General features: G+C 37.1%; 5 protein-coding genes across 5 annotated transcripts in view; 4 read left to right on the top strand and 1 right to left on the bottom strand.

The window, feature by feature from the left end:
* Window positions 1-3,649: 3,649 nt before the first annotated feature.
* Cbr-wrm-1 lies at window positions 3,650-6,584 on the top strand (the record flags this gene model as incomplete). Its single annotated transcript, XM_002641107.1, has 8 exons — window positions 3,650-3,674; window positions 3,814-3,930; window positions 4,075-4,241; window positions 4,291-5,539; window positions 5,586-5,947; window positions 5,996-6,159; window positions 6,211-6,410; window positions 6,469-6,584. 8 exons carry the CDS (start codon window positions 3,650-3,652, stop codon window positions 6,582-6,584), a joined length of 2,400 nt encoding a protein of 799 aa, XP_002641153.1.
* A 2,161-nt stretch (window positions 6,585-8,745) lies between these two features.
* CBG09008 lies at window positions 8,746-12,324 on the bottom strand (the record flags this gene model as incomplete). Its single annotated transcript, XM_002641108.1, has 4 exons — window positions 8,746-8,891; window positions 8,936-9,273; window positions 11,692-11,915; window positions 12,241-12,324. 4 exons carry the CDS (start codon window positions 12,322-12,324, stop codon window positions 8,746-8,748), a joined length of 792 nt encoding a protein of 263 aa, XP_002641154.1.
* A 953-nt stretch (window positions 12,325-13,277) lies between these two features.
* Window positions 13,278-16,648, top strand: CBG09009 (the record flags this gene model as incomplete). Its single annotated transcript, XM_002641109.1, has 11 exons — window positions 13,278-13,522; window positions 13,570-13,733; window positions 14,109-14,239; window positions 14,574-14,676; window positions 14,721-14,820; window positions 14,930-15,060; window positions 15,523-15,611; window positions 15,695-15,775; window positions 15,825-16,077; window positions 16,136-16,293; window positions 16,577-16,648. 11 exons carry the CDS (start codon window positions 13,278-13,280, stop codon window positions 16,646-16,648), a joined length of 1,527 nt encoding a protein of 508 aa, XP_002641155.1.
* Window positions 16,649-16,687: 39 nt separating this feature from the next.
* CBG09010 lies at window positions 16,688-23,074 on the top strand (the record flags this gene model as incomplete). Its single annotated transcript, XM_002641110.1, has 23 exons — window positions 16,688-16,789; window positions 16,836-16,969; window positions 17,015-17,184; window positions 17,234-17,364; window positions 17,567-17,660; window positions 17,707-17,762; window positions 17,846-17,972; window positions 18,256-18,340; window positions 18,390-18,465; window positions 18,708-18,758; window positions 18,803-18,936; window positions 18,987-19,159; window positions 19,336-19,466; window positions 19,833-19,926; window positions 20,076-20,294; window positions 20,339-20,426; window positions 21,026-21,173; window positions 21,216-21,522; window positions 21,874-21,968; window positions 22,049-22,142; window positions 22,355-22,573; window positions 22,632-22,795; window positions 22,907-23,074. The coding sequence occupies 23 exons, from the start codon at window positions 16,688-16,690 to the stop codon at window positions 23,072-23,074; spliced, it is 3,060 nt and encodes a 1,019-aa protein (XP_002641156.1).
* A 221-nt stretch (window positions 23,075-23,295) lies between these two features.
* The window catches only part of CBG25845, a gene marked incomplete at both ends in the record, with an annotated part of 3,184 nt that continues 1,782 nt past the window's right edge, over window positions 23,296-24,697 (top strand). The window contains 3 exons of the mRNA XM_045243648.1: window positions 23,296-23,482; window positions 23,780-23,910; window positions 24,165-24,234. Coding sequence (XP_045098860.1) covers window positions 23,296-23,482; window positions 23,780-23,910; window positions 24,165-24,234 — 388 coding nt within the window. The remainder of the gene's footprint in view (window positions 23,483-23,779; window positions 23,911-24,164; window positions 24,235-24,697) is intronic.

The following is a 24,697-nucleotide window of genomic DNA, read 5'->3' as shown; positions in this document are numbered from 1 at the left end:
CCCCCAGAACATTCTCATAATTTGATCTCCTTTTTTTCGTTCATTTTTCTCCTTTTTTCATTCATTTTTTTTCTTTCAAAACCAAAATCTCGAATAAATTCTTAAAATTATTTTCAAAGTGTGCATTAGGGGGAAATATACTCTTTTTCCCATTTTTTTCTCTCTTTTCATCAAAATTGCAAATGACAATGCTTCTTGCATCGTCTCCGTAACGAAACCTGACCTGCCATGCCGATAAATTGCCTCAGCAGACAATATCTGCTCGCCAGATCTCTCCCTTCCCCTCCTTCTAATACCTCCAACTGTCAATCATCAGGTTTTATAGATTTTTTCGATACAAAACTTTCTTGCCGTTTTTCGATTCACTCTCCAGATTGTCGCCTCAAGTAAGCGTCAAGGTTTAGTCCTCCTACTTTAGACGTTCAAAAATTTGAATGTGATGAGGAGAAGAAGAGGAAGAACGCAGCCAATTTCCTGTCCATCTGCTTTTCCGAGCAGCAACCATCTGCCTGACACACGGAATAGGTGGTGGTACTAGACATTAATAATAAGGTTGTTGCTTTTTCAAACACGAAAGTTATTTTATTTTGAATTATCAATAGCATAAATAATTATATGTTGCGCATTCTCTCTTATGAATTTCTTTATCCTCTGGTCTGTTCTGTCCATTCAATATTTGAGATGGGGATATCTGAGCGGATTATTGCGCAATTCGCACTGCGTATAATGCAATCCGATCTTCCACCAGTCTTCGTTTATTTTTCGCTTGTTTCTCTCATGCAAACAAGTTCAAATAAAGTAAATTTTCCTATTTTTTCAACATTTCTACGGGGTTTGTCGTTTTTTCGATGAAATTAAACGAAAAATGATTCAAAACGCTGAAAATCATCGAAAAAACGGTGAGAATCGTCAAAAACAGCAATAATTAGCTCGTCGAACGAATCGAAAACGCGCGGCGTCATGGTGGTCCTGTTTCGTCGCGAAACCCGCGGCACCTGGAACACCGTGCGCCTTTAATCTATGCGCATCGAGACGATTCCAAAATTGTAACTGTTTATAAAAGTTCGGTTACAATCAATAACAACAGCAGCACGAAATCATTATTGGTGCTATTAGAGGAAGTGAAGTGGTACTCGAGTACTCGAAGACGATGGTCGAGAGTGGAAATTGGAATTTGAATGCCTTATTTGAAAACGGAAGTGAGAGACTGAAAAAAAAATTATTCTCTGCGAGCCGTGAAAGTTCTAGAAATAGCATCTAATTAGTCTTGTTTTCACTCATAGCTTGCTTCCCCAATTACTGATTCCCTTCTTCCTCACTCTTCGCTTTCTCATTATACACTCGCCTCTCTGGGTTAATTCGATACAACAATTCAAATCGTATGCGTCGGCCCTCGAATTCAATTTCAAATTCCCCCGACCCATTCATTCCCCTGCTGCTGCCTGCCGTTGGTGACTGTGGGTGAACACGAATGGTGCAGAAGAAGAAGAGAGTCCACATTGCGTCACACCTCGCGTCTCTTCGTCTGCCACACTATTTTACACACCGTTTCTCATACGGGGCCACCTTTTCTTCAGTCATCCATTCACCTCCGGTTGGTGGTGCCCCGTTTTTTTTCTGTTTGTCCTGTTGGTGTGGTGTACTACAACACATTTTCAAACCCCACCATCTTTCCACCACCCCCTCTTTCTCCAATTTTCTCACCTTTTCCCAAGAAACGATTGGCTCTAATTATCGCTTTTGTGCCCAATTAGCCGTGGGATTATTTTCTGTGGACGTTTTCGTAACTGTGTCAAATACTTTCAAGTTGTTTGGCATGGGAAAAAGTCATTTTGCGGATGATGTTCCGTACAACGATATTCATCGCCAGGGGCTAGCATATGGAGGCAGATGTGTTTTATTAGAGGCGTAACAGGTGCGATTATTTGCATTATTTGCTTCTGTTGCAAGTTTTTAATCTAAAAAACCGAAAAAAACAATCAAAAACTTTGCTCGTTTTCTACAAATTCCGGAAAACCCAGAACACGGTTTTTTCGTGGCGCTGATGCGCCACGATCACACTGATGCGCTTTTAAATTTTACAGTGCCCTCCTATTATTGACTTTTTTCCGCCTAAAAGCTCGGATTTTTGCCAATTTTTGCGGCCGGTTTCATACGGTCTCCTGTATTCATAGTTCAATATAATTTCAAGTCTTCCAACAATTGTTATCATTCTTTTATCATTCAAACCGTGTATCTTATAACGAAAAACGTATTTATCACCCCTCTACTGTCTGGTTTGTTGAGATTTGTTTGTTTTCTCTGTGACAAACCTTTTCCGAATAGCAGAGTTTTCAGTTTGTCACACTTTTCCATAATATCATACTTGTAACGGGCCGGGCCGGGCTTTTTCCCGAATTTCGGAGGCCCGGCGGGCCTGTCATTCCACAAGTTTTGAAAATTTCAAAAAACAAGAGGGGACCCTTATGTAATTTTTTTCGAGTTTTTAAAAATATTTTTTGATCAAACAGACAAACAATCCAAAAAGCACAAAAAAATATAGAAAATTGTATTGAGAGCTCAAAATTCGGTTCAAAATGACAAAATTTTTGCTTCCGGGCCTTCCGGCCCGAGCTTTGGCGGGCCGGCCCGGAATTTTACAAGTGTGCATACCTCACCACGATTAGCGCGCGGGGGTGACCGCTGTCCGTTTACAGATCATTCTACTTTTTGCACATAAAAAGTGAATCATGTCATTCTCTTTTTGAAGTTTTAGTCTTTTTTTGGTAGCACAGAAGTGAAGAGAAGAATCAATTTTTCTTCGCAACATGACACGCCTGATGAGTTAATAATGTGGCCGATTGATTGATTACTAATGCCTGTCGTCGTAGTGAATAGTCCCTCATCAAACCAGTGTGCATATACTGCGAACAGGTGCACATTATTCGAGTGGTTTCTCCCTTTCCTTCTTCATTTTTTTCTCTTCTTCGAAAGTAACTCGAAAGTTGCTGACTGCTTCTCTTCTATACTCGCGTCCAACGACCATAAATCTTGACGTACCAAACCCCATTGCATTTTGATTTATCTACCTCTGCAACTTGTTTTTTTTCTTCAGTTTTCATCTGTTTCTTTTTTGACCTGTTTTGTAACGTAAAAAGCTTTAAAAGCATATTTATCATCTGAAAATGTTGAAAATTGTTTCCCCCTCCTTCCTTTCGAATTCAAAACTAAATCGTTCGCGCCTTTCGTTTTCCTCTTCCATGTTCCTATGTACTCCTCTCGGAGGAACTTCTGGAGTATTATTTCCCTTCTTATCAGCTTCCTTCTCTCACCATGTTGATATCGAAAAGTGTCTTTTTTAGTAAGTATTGCAAAGATCGATCAAAAACTCATATTCTAAAGTTCGTTCCGGTTGTTTTTCGTCCATCTATGTTGATCTTATTCTTATTCTTTTGCTATTTGAACAGCATTCAATTGCCCGTTCGTCTCTCTGACACCCCCCACCGAGTGTGTGGCCACATGAACTGATTTATTGGTCCACTTGGGACAATTTGCATTCATTACCCCTATCGATCCCTCTTTCTTTTTCTTGTTTTTGTGTCTGCGAATGTTTTTTTGAAAACTTCAAATTTCAGAAGAAACGAAGACGACACTCAGATTATCGTCATAAATGGAGGAGCGAGGTCCAGATATAGGTAAGTGGACTCTTCAGAAAGGGTGTGAAATAGCACTTGAGTTGTGTAAATAGTGAGAAAGTTAACTTGACAATGTATGTAATGTTCGTTTATTCACCCTGGAGCGCCTTGAAAAATTCGAAATTGAGTTATATTACAGAAAAGTACGGATCCCAACCATGCACTCCCCTATCATTCGACCCAATGCTGCCATCAACATCACGAGTGGCGACTCCAGTGAGACCATCTTCCACATTGTCTGCTCGACAAGCTCCCGGTTAGTTTTCATTAGTTTTCTGGCAATTAATAGGAATTCACCTTTTCGATACTTAAAAACATAGGTCGCCTCTTATCATTTTCAAATTCCTTGTTTTGTGTCTCGTGTGTTCTTCTTGCATCTCCCGAAACTCCCGCTTTTCAGCGTCTCCCTTCCGAGCACAACCACAAAACATGGAGCCATCGATATCACGGGTTCATGAGCTTCGAGAAGGCGCTGCTGTAAAAAGATCGTACACGAATGATTGGATGCAAGGCAACTACATTCCCCCGAATCCACAGCAACAACAATATCAACGACCGCCCAGTATGGTAAGTTTGGGAGTTTTGAATTTCAGCATGAGATGTTTCAATTTTTCAGATTGGTTCAACAATTTCAAATATGTCAAATTTGTCGCATATGACCAAGTTCTCTGCACTGTCTGTTAACACGCAATGCGGACAGTTTGACAATTGGATTTATCAATCGCAACCAGCGCTTTCGAAAGTGTCGCATTCATCAGTTGAGAATCAAGATCCGATGAAGAGAAGAGAACGGATGAGTATTCCGGAAATCGTACAAAGCCTGGCATCGTATGAAATGAGTGATCAAGTTGCTGCTATTCGAGAACTGGAGCCACTTGCAAAGGCGGAAGCACTTGAGTCGACTTATTGCCAAGCTGATTTGGGAAAAATCATCAATGCTCTTTTCGAAGTATTGGTGCCGAGACCGCAAGAAAACGAGAACGTGATCCGTAAAGTATTCGAAATACTCCATCGTGCTGCAGTACCAAAACATGTGAGGATGACGGAGAAGATTTTCCACTCGCTCAATTTAGAGCTGATGAACACAAATTCATCGAAGCACAGTTTTCAAGTGCCAAGACCGTACAGCATCTACGAATTGGTGATTGAGAGAGCCTCACGTTTGGACACGGCTTACGATCAGGCCGCGATGCTTCTCCTGGCTCAAATATGCTGTAAACCCTTTTTCATGAAGTACGTGTTCTCTGAAAAGGAACAATCCGCTGGCCACAGACGTCTTCATGAAGTGGTAATGCAATTCGCCATCAAGAACTTGCAACAACAAGAAACAAAGCGAAAGAGCAAAGGATTTTGCGTATCCATCATCAAGAACCTATCTAGGAGAAACCGTTCGATATGGAGCATTGTTTATGAACTGCATGTCATCCCAATCTTTCATGATATCATAAAGGATGAGTACAGCGATGAAGATCTCCTCTGGCCAACTATGCAAGCGTTAACCACGTTCTGCTCGATCGAAAGAGTTGGAGAGGACTTTGTGAAGTTGGGAGGTGCCCAAGATTTGTGTAATCTTTTGTACCATGGATCCACTCGGCTACTTCATGAACTGTTGGCTTGTATGCAAAGATTGTCCTTGCTTCAAGAAATTGGAAATCAAGATATGGAAGAGTCAATTCGAAGGGTGATACAGGTGGTTGGCTCTGATGATGCGACTATTGCTGAGCGAGCGACAGGAGTGCTTCGGAATATTGGACAACCCAATAAGCAGAACAAAGTCATCATGGTGCGGAATGGGGTGACCGCCCACGCGATAGCCGTTTTGCGCACTTCGATGCGTTTCCAGTCTCAGCTAAGAGAGCAGCAAAGTAAGGATTTCTTTTTATTTTGAACTTAATCAATTTCATTTTTCAGATGCGAGAACTCCAAAAAATCAGATCGACGCTGCAAAAAATCAGATCTTGTCCATCTATGAAAATTGCCTATCGATTCTCAACAACGTCACAAAAATGGGCAAAGATGATATCCTGGACTCTGCTATTCAGGCATGCCGAATGATAAGTGCAAATCCGGATGCTGCAATTGTCTTGCTCCATTTCTTAAACGCCGGAGCCCCAAAATGCAGAAAGCTCGCTGTGAACGTTATGAAGCGGGTCATAGAGAACGTTCCAGCATTTGCCGAGCCGTTTGTTGATCTCCCCGGAACGACCCAGGAAACGCTGCCTATTCTTTTGTTAAAGAGGGCATATGAGAGTTTGGATGAATGGAAGAAAGCAGTGAGTTAATTTAGTTTTTGTTTCATTTTGCAAAAGAACGGTATTCAGGTTGTGGAAGTTATGCGATCCGAACCCAACACTCAGCAATTCCGAGATGCCATTGAGAAGAGGCAAGATCACGAGGATATTGTGTGGAAGTCGGTCAGCCTCCTATCGAACCTCTGTCGAAATGGAAATCCACGATTCTTCGAGAGAGTTAAAGTGGAGATGCTGTGAGTTGTTTTCTTTAGCCTCTTGAAAAATTGAATGCAATTCTTTTTCAGCTATACCCGTCCGACGAACCCGTTCACTTCGCTATTTCCGGAAATGAGCGACGTCATTCTCTACGAATGGCTTGACTTCATTTTAGCTATCTGCGGCACCGAGTGGTCTCTACAGAACTGCTTAATGTACCATTTCCTGAAGCAAGCGAACATCACACATGAATATTTGCTTCACTATCGTCGGCCGAATCCTCAGATCTGTGAGTGATTCATAGAAATGCGTTTCGTTATCAGTGTGATTTCTATCGTAATTTTCAGGCGACAAGATCAAGAATATTATCGATACCGGCATGAGACAGCAACAACAGCACAATCAACTAGAGCAAATGGCAATGATGCATGCGCAGCAGCAGCACCAACAGCTACCAATGTGACGAGAGGTTACGAGTAGACGTATCCCGTGTGACGATTCCCATATGATCTTTCTCATCCCATACCCTTCCGTCATAGCTCCTTTTCAGCACATATAATCATTTCATTTCGTTTCACCACCTAGCTTCAAATTGAACTATTTGCTCATTCCAATCAGTATTAGGAACATATCTCGAACACCTTCTCTTTGCTATTTCTCTCGCTCTTTTTCCCCAAGAATTTTTCCCCATCTAAAACTTTCATATTCCTTCTTCCAAGTACACATCTCTCATCGATTTCGTGTTGTATCAGTATAGAAGTTAAACTTGTTATTTTTTGTCAATTTGATAACGGGCCGTATTTTTCTCTCTCTCTCTCTCTTTCGTGTAAAATGAAACATTTATTTAAGTGCAGATTTAGATATCTTAACGACCAGCAACAACGAGTCGAAAATAAATGATAGCATATGTGAGACAGAGAGTTATATAGAGAAGAAAGAGTGTTATCCGACCAGCATCTGCTTCTTTTTCAGCTTCTTTGATCAACACGACGAGGTAGATAATAGCAATGACAAACTGGAAAAAGAAAGAAAAATCAGGAGAAATGAAGAAGGAAAAGGATTTCTCACCCAGAAAATTAATTGAACCAAATAGTGTACAAAAACGGCAAAAGTATCGGGAAGGCAGATGATAAAAAGGGATAGAACAACTAGAATTGTCTGGAAATTCGAGGGTTCCAGCGTGTCGGAAAACTTGAAAATCACCTCAAAAATATAATAGAATTTGACAGAAAGTGAAATGATAACAAGACATAAATGAATTAATGCAAGCATGATGAACCAGAATTTTATAGGCATACAAATGCACGAGCTATCCGGATCGGCTGCGAAGTCTCCGCCAGTTCGAGCTCTGCCACGTGGCGAGAACATGTAGCTGAAAAAGACTGGGGATGGGAAATGGGGATACGAATTCATTTTGAATGAAAACTAACTTCACAGCTGGATGATATTGATTTTCAGTCATCTAGTTTTGAATGTAAAAATAAATGAGAATTTGAGGTTTTGTGATGAGTGAAGAATGTGATTTGCTTGCTGGAACATGTTGGAAAGTCGGTGAAAAATAGGACAAGAAACTGAAAACTACAGTGCGAAAATTCTAATAAATGAGACAATTTTTCTAACACCTGTGAGGCAGTTACTCTTTGACTACACCTACTCTTTGACACTTTAAAAAATTTTAAATTTTCTGCAGTTTTTGTGGGCATTNTTACAGAATATAGAAGAAAAACGGAAAAGAAGAAAAAGCAAAAAGGAGAAAAAGAAGAAGTTGAGCCTAAGCGTATAATTTTAAACAAAAAACTGACAATTCCAAAAATACATAAAAGTGAAAAAAGTACTGAAATTCGCGAAAATCAGCAAAATTCTCACTTTTTTTCGGTGAGATATCCAAAATTTTATTATTTTCTGTACAAATCAAAGCCTTAGGCTGAAACGGTTACCGGAAAACTGGTGTTTTAGCCTAAGCCTATAATATGAGACAAAAATCGGAAACTCCAATAAATTCAGTCAAAAAGTACTATAAAACAAAAAAGTGTAGTCAAAGAGACAAGTGTAGTCGAAGAGATAAATGTAGTCAAAGAGATTTTGTAGTCAAAGAGAATGTGGAGTCAAAGAGTAGGTGTAGTCAAAGAGTGGTGTAGTCAAAGAGTAATTGCCTGGTATTATAATAAAAATTTTATCAGTTTACCATTTCTTGATATCTTGTACAGAAAATGAGATATACGGGCTCAAAGTTGACTGTTGGGGTGGCGGGCGTTCTATTAGAGTGTCTACGGTATTTAACTTGAGAGACGTTTTTAAAAAATTGGTCTACTTCAAAAAAAAGTTTGAGTTGTATAAAATGTGACAACAGCAAAAAAAAATCTGAAGTCTCCGAGCGGCTGTTGTAGACTGGATTTTGTTGTTTTCGAAAACTGCAACTGACATATAAATCACACAATTTATTTTATTAACTATTTTATTACATGAATTACAATTTTAATATTCAGCGATTTTTATAATAGAAGAGAGTCATCCGAAGCATGAGGAGTGTGACCAAGAGAGTGAGAAGAAATATGATTGAGGAGCATGCATAGAATGCGGGGACTCCTCTTTCGAAATCTGCTAATGCATCTGTAATAAAGACATCATGAACGTTTCATGAAGTGCTCAAAGTACCATCGTATTGTTTTTGTGAATAACCAGGATATTTTCTTTTGACTTCTTCTCTTTTGTCTGCAATAATCGCTGCCAGTTTGATAATCATGACCAGTGTATAGATGCAGAATGCAATCTGAAAAGTTAACTTTTGCTTAATTAGCAAATTAATTAGGATACCCAGTAACACAAGTGGATTGCAAAATTGATGATGTTGGAGAAAAATGATCAATCCAATCGATAGGGTTGCGAGAGTAGCCCAGACAAAGAAACTCCAGATTGCAGCTGTACAAATCCATAAAATAATTGAAAGAACCGTAACGATAACAGCAATTCCAAACATGTAATAGATGGTTGGGAAGAAGATAATCACCTCTGTTGGCTCGGCGGCTAATTCAAATCCAGCTTTCTTTCGATTCTCCTTTTCCTTTGTGCCTGCTTCAGTGTCGGTTTCTTCCTGAGGTCTCATCTGAAACATTTGTGTTACTCTAGTCACTGATGAGCAATTCGGAGTGTACCTTGAAGATTTAAAGAGACGATAAGTTATATGGTTTTTCTAAATAAGTCGGAAACTGATTTGAATTTGAATAGAAGCCCTTCGTTTTTCTGATTGGAGTCATCAGACTGTAGCCTTCAGGGAGGAATCACGTTAAGGTGACCTTTTTTGTCGATATAGCTTTTTGTTGATCTCAAGGAATTTTGTAACATTAATTTTTCAGAGATCCGACATAGTCCCCTTGAAACCCGGAATCCGGAACTTTGGGGTTTTCTGGAATCCAGAATACAAAATCATTTCAACACCACTCAAACTTTATTTCTGCAGTCAACAGCTTTTCTTGTACAATTTTCCTCAACTTAAACATCGTAAGCATTCTAATAGAACGCCTGCCAACCCAACAGTCAACTATGTCTCCCTTCCTGTGGAAGATATCAAAAAGTGGTCAACTGATAAAATGTTTCTGATAGTCTGATTAACATTTTATCAGTTAATTACTTCTTGAAGAGTCGGTTTACGCCCCTTCGGGGCTAAACCTCCTGGCCCCGCTTACAATACCCGTAATCTAATAAAGAGAGTCCATCACTTTTACAGGGGCTATTTTTTAGGGCCTATGCTCACAAATTCAAAAATTAGGAAATTTTGAGATTAAGAAAGTGATTTTTTTGGAAACTCAGGAGCTCGGTAGTTTCGGAATTTAACATCTCGGATATGAGGAGATTTGAATTTTTGAGAATTCGAAAAGTCAGTTAATGAAAAGTGTTTTTAATGCATATAAGCTTAGACATTGTGATGAAGGAAATAAGTCTAACAAAACTTCTGTAACTCTTAAATTCGCAATATTAGAAGTTCGAAAATTCTGAAATTCAGAAATTCTACAAATCTGGAATTTCTGAAATCCCAAATCCAATTTTGCAAATTTTTGGCAAATTCAGGAATATAGCCTATAAAGCCATTCTTTTTTTAACTGAGGAATATAGCCTATAAAGCCATAAGATCGGAAATTTTTTAACTTTTAAAATTTGAAATCCAGAAAATCGTTTCACTTCGAAACAGCGACTAAAAATTTTGGCAACAAAATTTCGAAAAAAAAAAATCTAAAAATCGAATTTCATGAGTTCAGAATTGAAAAAGTTCAAAAATTCAAAATTTCAGAGAAACTTAGGAGTTTGGAAGTTTTTAAATTTTTCAAAAGAAGTTCAGAGGTTCAGAAATTCAGCAGTTCACAAATTTGAAAATCCAGGGATTCATGATTCAGAAAGTCTGATTTTTCGAATTTCCTAATTTCTGAGTTTCTGAAGTTTTGAAATTCTGAAATTCTGATTTATTTTAAGATTCTGAAGTTTTAATTTTTGTTTTTTCGAATTTCCGAATTACCAAATTAGAACTTTCTGAAATTCAAGAATTTAATCTCAGAAATTTTAGTTTTTTGAGACTCTTATTTTCTGAATTTCTGGGTTTCTGATTTTTTTTTGAGATTCTGCCTTTCTGATCTTCAGTTTCCGATTTTTGCGAATTTTCTGGAATTTCTGATTTGCGGTTATTTTAAAAATTTTAAAAATTTGAATTTTTCGATCCGAAAATTCACACATTTTAATCTTTTGGAATTTGGAAATTTATAGTTCTAAAAATCCAGGTTTCTATAGTTTCAGCATTTAAAACATTTGGAAAATTTGGGAATTCAAAACCTTCGAAATTCGAAAGATTTTAATTTCTTGAAACTTAAAGCCTAAGAAGTTCAAAGACTACATCGAACGCGTTCGTATTGATCTTTGAGGGAGCTTGTCTTTTTCTCTGATTTCTTATCATAATTTTTAGATACTTTCAAATATTCAGAACCCAGACTGAATATCTCTTCGCACAAAATCATCTTTTTGTTTGATATAACTGGATATGAAAAAAAAAATAGGGGGATGGGCGGGAATGGCGTGAAAATGATTTCTAAAGATTTGCACTGTAGAAGTAGAAGATCATATCCAGAAGACGTTAAAAATCGAATATCGAAAATTTAAAATAGACGGGCATCATCTCGCTGCTATTTCTGGTCATCTGTGAAAATTTGGGAAATTTTGGTCCAGTGGTGAGTTCGCTACGGTCTCAGAACCGGGAACACCGGACACACACACACACAGAATTTGGTGATTGTTAATAGTAAAGATATATTTTAAAGGAACCGAGATACATGACCTCAAAGGTTGGGTGTGCTTCTATAAGAGTGGCTCGTGCTCATGCATCTTCTAAACTATAAGAATTAACCTGGTATTTTTGATATTTTTATCATTTTAAATAGAATGAAAAACTTGTTTTCAGGAAGAACTTCCAGGTATTTTTCTTTTTTTTTAAATAAAAATCGGCCACAAAAGTTTCAAACACGTTCTTTATTCTTTATTCAGAGAAATGGAGCAGAGTTATCGAGACATTGAAAAACTTCTATGCACACAATGCAACAATGTTCTCCTGTCCACGATTCTGATAGTAGTAGTAGAGCATTCGGAACATCAGAATGCAAACGCAAATCGCCAAGAAAAATTCGACGGTTCCCAGAACTATTGCACATGTATATTGAGAACGGATCCTCCTATTATGTTCGCTGATATCCGGCACGTCGCTTTTCCATATTGCCGCTTGAATGACAGTGACAAGAGCAAAAATGGTAAAAGCAACCTGAAACAAAATATTAGAGTTGGCTTTTTAGACAGAGGATCTAACCCAGACACAAAAATTGATGGCGAAGTTGATGATATTGGAAAAGTACTCAGGAAGGAAGATGATGAGACCCATGAAGAGAGTGGAAAATGTCTAAAAATGATTCTAGAATTTTTCATTTGAGTGTGTTTGAAGCCCTCTTGAGAAGTTCAACTTGTGGGACAAGTATTGAAGGTGCGGCGCCGCTACCAACTGAGCCACGCGGGCGCCCAAAAGGATACATAAAAGTATGATAGCTGTACGCAAAAAACCCCCTGCCCCCCCCCCCCCCCTAGAAGCTTACCAGCCAGACAAATAAACCCCAAAAATGTGAAAGAATCCAATTGAGAATCGCAACAACGACAAGTGTTGCGGCGATTCCTAGCATCACGAATTTTGTTGCACAACACGGAAAGAGCATCTCATCCGGTTCGGCAGCCCATTCGAATCCAGCAGACTGACGTGGCGGCTCTTCTTCTGTTTCATCTTTTATTTGAGATTCGTTCCGATATCTCATCTGAAATTTTAGGGAAATCGAAAATTAAGAAAATTTCGACATGGTTCAGAATCTCAGAATCTCAGAATCTCAGAATCTCAGAATCTCAGAATCTCAGAATCTCAGAATCTCAGAATCTCAGAATCTCAGAATCTCAGAATCTCAGAATCTCAAAATCTCAGAATCTCAGAATCTCAGAATCTCAGAATCTCAGAATCTCAGAATCTCAGAATCTCAGAATTTCAGAATCTCAGAATTTCAGAATCTCAGAATCTCAGAATCTCAGAATCTCAGAATCTCAGAATCTCAGAATCTCAGAATCTCAGAATCTCAGAATCTCAGAATCTCAGAATCTCAGAATCTCAGAATCTCGGAATCTCCGAACCTGATATTCACAAGGTTCGAACTGCTGTGGTATGCGGATGCGCCCTAATGAGAAGGGTCTCTTCTCATTAGAGGGCATCTGCATACCACAGCTGTTCGACTCCTGTGTCATACCCTGGCCTTTTACACGTGGTTAAACTATCAAAATTTCTACCATAAATTAGCTACAGTAACCCGTCCCCTCCCCACCCCAAACATTGCTCACTTCGGAATCTAAATCCATACAAACGATACTGTCGATTTCCATGACACGAGTGATAAATAAGCTATAATCATACTCCCTGATTCCTCGTTGACAAGTGACATCGAAGAAACTAGGAGAGTTGGTCACGTTCGGTTACCATGTCCATAAAACATTTTCTCCCAATTTTTCTCCTCTTATCAGTCGTCACCTCCCTCACCAGTTATCACTACTAAACCTTTCACAGATTATATTTTTTGCCTCATTTTGTGTATTCTGAATGTCTTTTTCTTCTCCGGATCCATTCGGTGAGTGTCCCGGATACTATCTTCCGGATTTTGATCCCTTCAAAAAATGCAGAAATATTTCGCATTTCTGTGAACATGCAAAAGATGTGTACGACATCGAGATGCTCCTAAGATGGGCGATTTTCGTAATTCCATGCTGTTTATGCTTTTTTGCTTTACTTTTGAATATTTATATATTTTGGGTACTGATTCCAAGTTTAAGGAAAATGAATGACAGGTAGGCATTTTGCAGTCTAAAACTTCTTCAATTAAAAAAAATTCCAGAGCCAAAAAGAAATATGTGTTCATTTTGAGTCGTGCAATATCTTCTACAATGTCTACTATTTCTATATTCCTACTTCCAACAATGATCTTCTTAACACATTTTAATTTTTGGGTTATTGCTTTTTTCATCATTTTTGAAATGCTCAGTTTTTTATCGTTTTTGGGTAGGTCCTGTTTTTTCTATATACCATAAAACCTGTATTAGAATGGCCCCCTTCAGAATGTATTGTTTGGAATTAAAAACTCCCGTACCTTTTTAATGAAAAATATTCTGGAAATACCACAATTTCACAGAAAATTGTTGAAAAAACTTTTTGCTCAATAACCTGCTCAATTTGAATGAAATTGATAGAATTTGATGATTTTTTCATGAATTTGATCAAAACCCCACCGAAATTTTCAATGAACAAATTGGAGAAAATGGCAGGAAAACATTGAAGGACCCCTGTAATAGAAGGGCACTACAGAAGTACCTTGAAACAATAGAAAGTCCGGCTCTTCTAATACAGGTTTTACGGCTATTTGGAAATAGTTTTCAGGCGGAATAGCTGGAACAACGCTTACAATTTATGTAGCCGTCGTCCATCCAGTTTACTATCAACGGGAAATGTCTCTTCGAAAATGTGTCACGATACTTCTCGTTTTTTGGAGTTGTGCGGTTATTGTGGCAGTAGGTTTTTGGAATTTAAATTTTAGACCATTTTTCTTTAATCTACCGTATACACTCGGTCCATACTCCCAGGGGGCATCGAAATAGGGGGCATCGTGCTCAAAGGGGGCATACACTCATAGGGGTCACTAACTCATAAGGGGCATCCTGAAGTTGTTTCTTAGGGGGCATCCCACCATGTCTCATAGGGGGCATCGGACCAAATGCTCCCAGGGGGCATTGATAGTCTCATAGGGGTCATTGAGATCAATTTGAGTATATGATTCTGAACATGATGAATTTTTGTTTTTACATCTTTTTCGTAGTTTTTTGAGGAAAACAAACACAATTGCAGACGATCGAAGGTGTTATTTCGGAGGGTCAACTGGGTAGAATTTCTGCCGAAAATTCGGGGTACAACTCATTTCATTCAGGGGTACAACGCTTGTTATTCGGGGGTACAGTTTTTTTTTGAGGGAGTTTCTGAATTCCTGAATTTCAGAGCTTGAAAATCTCAGAATTCTTAGAATTTCAGAACTTCGAAATTTCAGTATTTCGGAATCTGAGAATTTCGGAACTTCAGAGTCTGAGAATTTCAGAATGTTAGAATTTCAGAACTTCGAAATTTCAGTATTTCGGAATCTGAGAATTTCGGAACTTCAGAGTCTGAGAATTTCAGAATGTTAGAATTTCAGAACTTCGAAATTTCAGTATTTCGGAATCTGAGAATTTCGGAACTTCAGAGTCTGAGAATTTCAGAATGTTAGAATTTCAGAACTTCGAAATTTCAGTATTTCGGAATCTGAGAATTTCGGAACTTCAGAGTCTGAGAATTTCAGAATGTTAGAATTTCAGAACTTCGAAATCGCAGAATCTCAATATTTTTGAATTTTTAAAAAATACGACAGAAAATTTTCACTTCTCATTGTCACATTGTTCTATTTGATTTTGTGTCATATTTTTCACTCATCATGAAAAAAATTGTGGAAATTGTTCTGTGCTGAAGAGACTATCAATGCCCCCTGGGAGCATTTGGTCCGATGCCCCCTATGAGACATGGTGGGATGCCCCCTAAGAAACAACTTCAGGATGCCCCTTATGAGTTAGTGACCCCTATGAGTGTATGCCCCCTTTGAGCACGATGCCCCTATTTCGATGCCCCCTGGGAGTATGGGCCTAAACACTCTTATCGAGCCCCTTTCTAACTTTTAACTTTGACCCTATTTATCTCGGATCCTGTGAAAGATATCAAAAAGTGGTCAACTGATAAAATGTGAACGATATTATGATAAACATTTTATCAGTTGACAAATTTTTTATATCTTTCACAGGAATCGAGATATATGAGCTCAAAGCTGCGAGTGTGAGGGGGCGTTTTATTAGAGCGTTTACGGTATTCAGTTCAATTTAAACTGAACATTTCTGGTAATCAGAAGTTTGGAAAATCCTCTAAAGTTTGACCTACAAAAAATGCAGGTTGGATGTGGTATCGTTGAAGCCGCATTCGTCGGAAAATATACTCCGTTCTTGTGTGACTACTCGAGTTGTGCCGAACCTGTTTTGATATTTGGAAGTACTAAAAAACACGAAAAGCACAAAATTAAAGCTCATCATTTTTCTAGTTGTTTGTATTTCAATTGCATTCATATTGTGCCTCGGAACACAATTTTTCGTAATTTTTTCGTTATGGAGACATGAAAGAAAATCAAAGAAACGAGGTGATTATTCTAGTCATCAGAAGGCGATGACTGGCGTGAAAAAGAAATTGTTCGGAGGATTTTTTGTTTTTGGGACCATGGCGATTTTTGAAATTGCATCTGCAATTATGCTGGTGAATAGTGTTGGGTCGCAGGATCAAGGTGGGTTTTAAGAAAGAAACATATAAATCTAAAAATCTAAGAATCTAAATTTCTCCAGATTCTGATGCATGCGACATGCTAGAATCCAGTGGATCTCGTCTACAATTTGTTATATCATGCGTTATTTTGACACTTTTATGGACGATTGGTCTTTTCTTCGATCCAATTTTTACATTAACATTTGATCCGTTATTTTCAGAAACAGTTACTCGTCATGTAAGTTTCATTTTTTATATTTGTCAAACCATCAACTTTGAGCTCAATTATCTCGATTCCTGTAAATTATATAAAAATTTTGACAACTGATAAATTGTTTATCAAAATATCGCCAACATTTTATCAGTTGGCAAGTTTTTGATATCTTCAGCAGAAATCTAGATAATTTAGCTCAAAATTGATACTGTTCGAGTGGTATTTTATTAGAAGAAAATACGGTATTGAAAGTTTTAGAGTCTAAAAATTTAATCTTCATAAAAAATAAGGAAAAATAAATGTTCAGTACTCAATAATGAAGTCAAGAATTTCTCGAAGGCAACGGAAAGAAGAAAAAACGGTTATCAGTGATTCATAAACACCCCGCAGCATGTTTTATTGATTAGAAATTCCACAAATGGCCAACGACGACTTCTTTGAAAATTGTACTCATCGATTTTCAATTGAACATGTTTACAAGAACTGTACAAACACAACCAATCAATGTGAGCTTATCCAGGTAAGAATCAGAAATTCTGACTTTCGAAATTCAAAGTTTTTCAAAGGATCTCTACTCGGCTAGGATGGTTTTCCATTGGTTGAATCTGTATTTGTCCACTTTCTGTTTTGTGGTTTCAGCAGTTTTGAACATTTATTGCTTGATCACAACGGTGTATATTTTTTACTATTTGAGTGATGAGTTAGTTTTTTAATCTTAATTCTCGACAGAAAACTTTAATTTCAGAATGCGAAAACATTACGTTTTCGTTCTCAGTCGATTACTCTCTTCTATTTTTGCTGTTGTTTCTCTTTTGATAATGGAGAAAGTTTTATATCTTGAAACTTCTCCAGTATCTTTCACTTTTTATGCTATCGGATTCTCAATTTACAATTTTAGCATGGACAGTTTGTTATGTAATTTTTTCAATTTTTAAATAGCCTTACTGAAAATTTTAAATTCCAGTGTCCTATATAATGATCTCCTTGATAACCTATTTTGGTGTGGTGCATCCTGTATTCTACCATAACAAAATCACACTTCGTTCCCTTTATATTACGCTAGGATCCGTTTGGATTGTATCCTTATCAATTGCGGTGAGCTACTGTAAACATCCAATTATCTCAATTTGTAAAAGAAATAACAAAAATCTGTCATCTGATTAACTGTTTATCGCAATATTACCAACATTTTATCAGTTGACACCTTTTTGATATATGTATTTTATAAAAGTTGAGATAATAGAGTTTTAAATTCAAGTATAGGCCTCCACATTAGAATAAAATATCTTTAATCAAGATCCCTTTGGGCCTCTATCAAGCAGCTAGTAATGCTCCAGGACCCATTCAATGTGATCTCCATTATTGTGCAAAAGTTGTGGAGTGGATAACTTGTGAGAAGAAATTTCTAGAAGTATTGAGAATTTTTATAATTTCCAGTTTCATTTGTTTGCTTAGCTTTATCATTGACTATCCTGCTGACTGGATTTGTTTTGGTTTCGTTGTATTAGTACCATTTTAAAGCCAAAAAGGTAAGCCTGAAACTGAAATTTTCCACTTTCTAATTCGAATTTTCCAGAATGGCATCGAAGTTCCAGAAGTGACAGCTCGCGCTCGTATCCGGTTGACCTGGACATTTTTCGCTTTGATTATTTTCAGTATAGTGGAATTGTTTCCAGAAGGAATCATCATTGGATTAGACCAGAGTAATCAAATTTCATTCAAAATTTGAACCTTTTCTACTGTGTTTTCTCTAATGGAAGCCCACCCGAACCGTCAGCTTTGATTCCAATTATCTCGATTCCTGTGAAAGATGTTGAACACTTATCAACTGATAAAATATTTTGAATATTGTGATAAACAATTTATCAGTTGATAACTTTTTTATATCTTTGACAGGAACCGAGAAAAATCGGCTCAAAGTTGAAAGTCAGGGGGGGCCCTTCTATTAAAGGTTTTATGATAATAACTTTTTTGTTTGTTTTTTAGATGACTTGAACACATGTGAAAATTTTTATATAGCTGATAAACTGTTAATACAAACGATAATTTCTTCTTTGGAGACTTTTGTGGGGTAAGGATCCATTGTTTTTATTTTAGCTTCAACCAAATGATGTTTCCAGATCCATTGTATTTATGGCCGACCCAATAATGAATATGTTTTTCGATAAAAACATATCTCGAACCGTAAAGCTACAGGTAAACTTTCAAAACTAACTATCAAAACTTTATTTCTAGTTAACTTGGATTAAAAAGAAATTATCAAGGTCTCCGCCTAAAAAGTGATGCGAGTCGCCCTGTTATCAAGAAACCAAAAGTTTGCTATTATCAGTCGACACATCATGAAAATGGTTTATTGCATTATATTGATTTTGTCGTCCAATATGGAAGAAATTAGCGGTGGCATATTCGCAAATTGCACAAAACATGTTTCATTTGAGCACAAATATGAGCAATGTGGAAATGCAACGGATCCATGTGGGCTGATAGAGGTGAGCCGATTTCTTTCAATATATCGAAAAAATAATACTTTCAGGACATGTCCACATGTCATACAATTCGGAAATGGATGGGTTTTTATATTCCATCTGTGATCTGTTTTCTGGCCGTTTTAATAGATTTATACTGTTTGTTTATAACTATTCTGCTGCTACGGACCCTCAATGAACAGTAAGGTTTTAAAAAATATTAAAAAACCTACGAGAATCTGAAAATTCCAGAACAAAAAAAAGATATGTTTTCGTGGTGGTTCGTTTGTCATCTGCTATTCTCGTGGCTCTGTGCATAGTGATTATTCAATCGACCGATTTTTTCGATGCACCGTTTCAAGACTCATTTGCCTTTTATGCAATATTTTTTGTTGTCTACGATTTTAGTATTTTCAGTTTATTGGGTAAGCTACAGGCTGACGGCTTGTAACTTATGGTCGGAAGTTGAGGAGATCTTTGCCAGGTTTTGGTCGGAAATCGGCCAAAAACGGATCCATAACGGGTCATGAGCGGACCAACCTCTGACCAGATGTTGCCGCCGACGCACGAGAGAATAACAACCATAGTTTCCAAGGTTCAGGATCCTTCACCGGAGTAGCTGTCATAACATATTTTGGAGTGATGCGCCCGTTATTCTACAGGGATCGATTGACTGTAAAAGTCATGTATTTGTTGGCAGTAGGAATTTGTATTTTTGCAGCTTGTGTTTCGGTGAGTCATAGTTTACATTTTTGGTTTTCAGATATGGAACAAGTTTAGAAAAAAGCAGACTCAAAGATTCGATACCGTAAGACCTGCACAATGTCCACTTTGAGTACAATTTTCTTAGTTCCTATAAATGATATCAAAAAGTTGTCAACTGATAAATTGTTTATCATAATAAAACCAATATTTTATTAGTTGACAACTTTTTTGTATCATTGACAGGAACCGAGATAAACTGGCTCAAGCTTTATAGTTAATGATACATTCTAAAAGAGTGTTTACGGTGACAGAGTTTTTTTAGTCCGCCTAAAAATCCCAGAATTTCTTCCAAAAGAAATTAATCTGATATATTTTGGGATCACCCTTTTCCAGATACCAATGGGGTTGTTCCAAGCAGCAGACGCCGTAGATGGACCAATCAGTTGTGATAGTTCCAGCTGTCAAATTATTGTCAAATGGTTGTTGTGTAAGTTTTTTGGGAACTGGAACATTTAGATTTATTGAAGATTTCAATTTTTTTTTGAGATTTTGGTTAATGTTCTGAACATCATAATTTTTAGTGTTTTTGCTGGAATTCAGGTTTTCGAGTTTCTAAAATTTCTCTTTGATTTTCAGTTAGTGTGTCTTGTATTATCCTCATTGGTGCCACCTCAACTCTCTTATTCGTTACCGTATCCCTCTATTGGCACAGTTACAAATCCAGGAAAATGGGAAATATAACATCATCTCCATCGGAACACGGAAGAGCTCGATTGGCTTGGACATGTGCGGTTTTGATTATTTTGAGCTCTGTGGAGCTGATCCCAACTGGACTCTTATTGGCTTATGGCAACTGTTAGTGAGTAGAAAAATCGCGGATAGAAATTTGAAATTTTTAGTGTCGACATCGGATGATTGTGATGATTTCTATAGAGCTGATCAGTTGATAGTGCCAACTGTCATATCGTGTACCGAAACTGTTTTAGGGTGAGGTTTGATTTTGAAAAAATGCTAACCGCTTAAAAAAAAACTAAAAACGCCCTATAATTTTATGAATAGCAGAACAAAACCAGAGAGTTGAACACTTTGTAGTAACTTTTTTGTACCAGAAACCAATTCACTTCAGATCTATAACCTTCTTGTTAGACCCTTTTATCAACTTCTTTTTCGATCGACACATTTCAAAATACATTGCTCAGCAGGTATGAGTACCGTAAAACCTTTAAAAGAAGGGCCCCACACACTGTTAAGTTTGAGCTCAATTATCTCGGCTGTAGGAGATATCAACAATTTGCCAGCTGATGAAATGTTTGTGGTATTATGATAAACAATTTATTAGCTGACAATTTTTTTTCATATTTTCCACACGAACCGAGCTAAATTGGCTCAAAGTAGGACCCTTCTGTTACAGGTTTTACAGTAGTTCGAATTTCCAAAAAATCACTTATATCAGATAAAATCAGTGCGAAACAAGTTATTCTCACCAAAAGAGGAAACAGTGATGACTAGCGACAAGTGAAAAAGGAAAAGTGTGATGCCTAAGGTAATTCCTAACACAAACAATATAAGGTATCACAAAAATTTAGAGAAATTCTCATTGACACCCTTTTTTTCTACCCCAAAATGACTCACCGACCAGCTTCGATTTTTGCAAACTGTTCCAGATATTATGGTGAATTAGAAGATGTATTCCAAGTTTGTGTCAATTCAACTAATCCGTGTCAATCTATGGAGGTAACTCTGTGAATCAGAAAGCATAGAATTCTTGATTTTCAGAGAATAGAAACAGCCATAACAATTTCAAATGTGGATTACTACTCATCGCTGGTTCTGTTCTCTATAGCTGGTCTTATGAATATCTATTGTCTTTTCGTACTTGTACCACTTTATCGAAAATTACAAAACGATTCGAAAAAGAAGTATATATTTCTTATCACTAGATGTATAGCTGGATTAATTGCTGCATGTGCGTGGCTTCTGATTCAGTGTATTTATCTGAAATCCATTGCTCCAGCGAATGGAATTGTTCCTGGATATGTGTTGGCATTGGTTTTGTATATTGGAAGTATCTATGTTTTATTAGGTGAGTAGGAGTTTAAAACTTGAAAAAACTTGAAAAAAAACAATTTTTAGGTCATGACCTAGATTTCAATTTTTCGGTCACGAAATATCAAATTTTTAGGCCATGACCTAGATTTCAATTTTCAGGTCACGACCTATATTTTAATTTTTAGGTCGTAGCCTAGATTTCAATTTTTAGGTCATGACCTAGATTTCAATTTTTTGGTCATGATCTAGATTTCAATTTTTCGGCCACGACCTAGATTTCCATTGTTATGCCATGACCTAGATTTCTACTTTTAGGTCATGACCTAGACTTCGATTTTTAAAAGCTTTAAAAACCTGAAAAAAATATTGAAAACATTTTTTACAGGTTCCTATGTCTCAATGGCTGGTATACTGTACCTTGGAGTTTTGAAACCGGCCATGTTCAATCAGTATCTCACTTTACGAGTTGTGTATATAGCGGTGTGTATTATATTCTTTATTGCAATTGTTTTATCGGTAAAGATATGAGGAAAAATGCAAAGAAAATTGAATTTCTACAGATCCCTCTTGCCATATTTCAAGCCTCAATTGCCATTCCAGTCAGTATTAAATGCACTGACAAATCATGCAATCCACTGGTAACTCTTATTCATTGTAAGTTCTTTTTATACGGAATTTAAGATACTGTTAACACTCTGAGCTCAAAGTGCAAGTATCGGGTGACCTTCTACTATTAGAGTTTTTTTCAGTGTCTTATTACGTATTAGAGTGTTTACAGTGTCTTATTTCGGTTCCTGTGAGAGCTATCAAAAGGAATATGATTACCTTCTATTAGTGTTTACGGTGACAATACCCGATCGTTACAGTCTTTCTCGTTACTGGATCTCTTGTAATAGCCAACATCATCCTTTCATTTGTTCTGATCTCTCTTCTACGACATCGAAAAGTGTTCATGAAACTGGACACCGAATCCAATGCCTCTCTAAACTCAGCAATACGTCTTCTAGCTTGGACACTTTTTGCCGTAATCCTGATTTCTATAGGAGAAGTGATCCCTTTTGTTTTCATGGAGATTAGAAGGCATGGTAATTGAAAATCTGAAATTATTTGAGAATCAAAAACTTCCGAAATTTCGATTTTCAGCCGGCACAATAACCGGATGTTACTGGTTCTACCATGCCAGTGAAATCATCAGTGAAGCGTCATTCGCCCTAATTGAATCCTCCATCTGGAGTGTTGCCTTGATTATGGACCCACTTATAAATGTGATCTTGGATAAGACGGTGTCAAGGCAAGCGAAAAACCAGGTAGGTTTCAAAAAATCGATAAAATTTGGAATTCTGACATTTGCTAATAATAGTTCGATTCCAAGTGGATACATTGAAAATGAGCTTGGCATTTTAAATTAATATTTTCAGGTCCGATCTATAAAAAATCAGTGTTTTCGACTAGCCCAAGCAATAACTGGACATTTTTCCCGGAAAAAGAAAATAGAGGAAGAAAAAGAAAAAGAAGAAGAAGTCTGCCAAATAACACAGACCGAGTTGAATTTTCCACCTCGTCTAGAACAATTAATAAACATTTAACTATAAATCATCTTTTTTTTTCTTTTCAATCACATCTCACAAGTACCTAAAACACTCTTTCAAATAATTCCCTTGACAAACACGACTCGGTTTTATAAGTTCTATCATTTTTTCTGTCCATGGCAATTTCAAAATGAGTCAACCCATCTGTCACCTTATTCTCCATAGCAGGTCTTATAAATATCTACTGTCTTCTCATAATCATCCCTTTGTACCGAAAAATGCAAGATGGTACAAAAAAGAAATACATTTTTCTTATCACTAGATGTATAGCTGGATTACTTACTTCATGTGCGTGGCTTTTGATTCAATGCATTTACTTGAGATTTATTGCTCCAACTTCTGGAAATTTTCCGTATTATGTGTTGGCGTTGGCTTTGTATATTGGAAGTACTTATGTGCTACTGGGTATGGTTTTGAATTTGATAAATTTCTAGAATTAGCAAGTTAATGGCTTCGCAATGTGTATAAACATGAATAGGTCATGTCTGGTTTCTCTGGCACTCTAGCCTTTATCACCATCGGCTGTAAAATTATTAGCTTTCGGTAGAGTTAACGGAAATTCAGACTAAAAACAATAGAAACATATTACAGTATTTATATAGTATACTAAATATTTTTGCGGTTAAGATGGTGATGTTATTCTGATCATTTTGAGAATTTTTTCCTTGAAGAATCAAGATAATTGGTCAAAATGAATTCCAGGTTCTTATGTTGGAATGGCTGCGATACTGTACCTGGGAGTATTGAACCCTATTGCTTTCAATCAATATCTCAAATTACGAACAGTTTATATTGCAGTTTGTGTGATTTTTCTGACCGCAATCGTTCTATCAGTAAGCTCCTGAATATCGTAAAACCTTTAATAGAAGGGCTCCCACACCGCGAAGTTTGAGCTCAATTATCTTAATTTCTATGCAATATATCAACAATCTGTCAACAGACAAAACATTTCTGATATTATGATAAACAATTTATCAGTTGACAAATTTTTGATATCTTTGACAGGAACCGATAAAAATTGGCTCAAAGTTGAGGGGTACATCTATTACAGGTTTGCGGTACCTGAAATAAAAATAATAAGTTTCAGATCCCTCTTGCCACTCTCCAGGCAGCAATTGCTATTCCAACAGCTTCTGTTAAATGCACTGACAAATCATGTGCCCCCTTAATTACCCTAGATTAAGCTGTAAGAATTTTTTACCTTTAATGGGGTTATTCGGTGAGAAGCAATTCAGCAAATTGCTGGTTTTTTCCTTATGCAGAAAGCAGAAAAACCAGCAATTTTGCTTGGGCCAGGCGTGGTCACGGGGGGAGGGTGGCATGATTCCCAGGAGCAACGTGGCGAAAGGGGGCGGCTTGGTGACTTCGATAGGTAGAGGATAGGGTCAAGAGAGAATTACTGTTATTGGGATTATAAAGATGAGAATTGAAATGATGAAAGTTGGGTTAAGCAATGGCTCATTTGGAAATTGAAGTTACTGCGTTGCAGAAATGTAAAAATTTCTCTGATATGCCCAACCCTTGAATTTTGAGCTCAATTGTCTCAATTCCTATGAAAGATATCGAAACTTTATCAAATATGTCAACAATTATCCACCGTAATATCACCAATATTTTATC

This window comes from Caenorhabditis briggsae (assembly GCF_000004555.2).
Source record: "Caenorhabditis briggsae complete genome, chrIII, whole genome shotgun sequence".
Taxonomy (NCBI): domain Eukaryota; kingdom Metazoa; phylum Nematoda; class Chromadorea; order Rhabditida; family Rhabditidae; genus Caenorhabditis; species Caenorhabditis briggsae.
The sequence above is the reverse complement of the archived record's forward strand: the minus strand, read 5'-3'. Positions and strand labels throughout refer to the sequence as shown.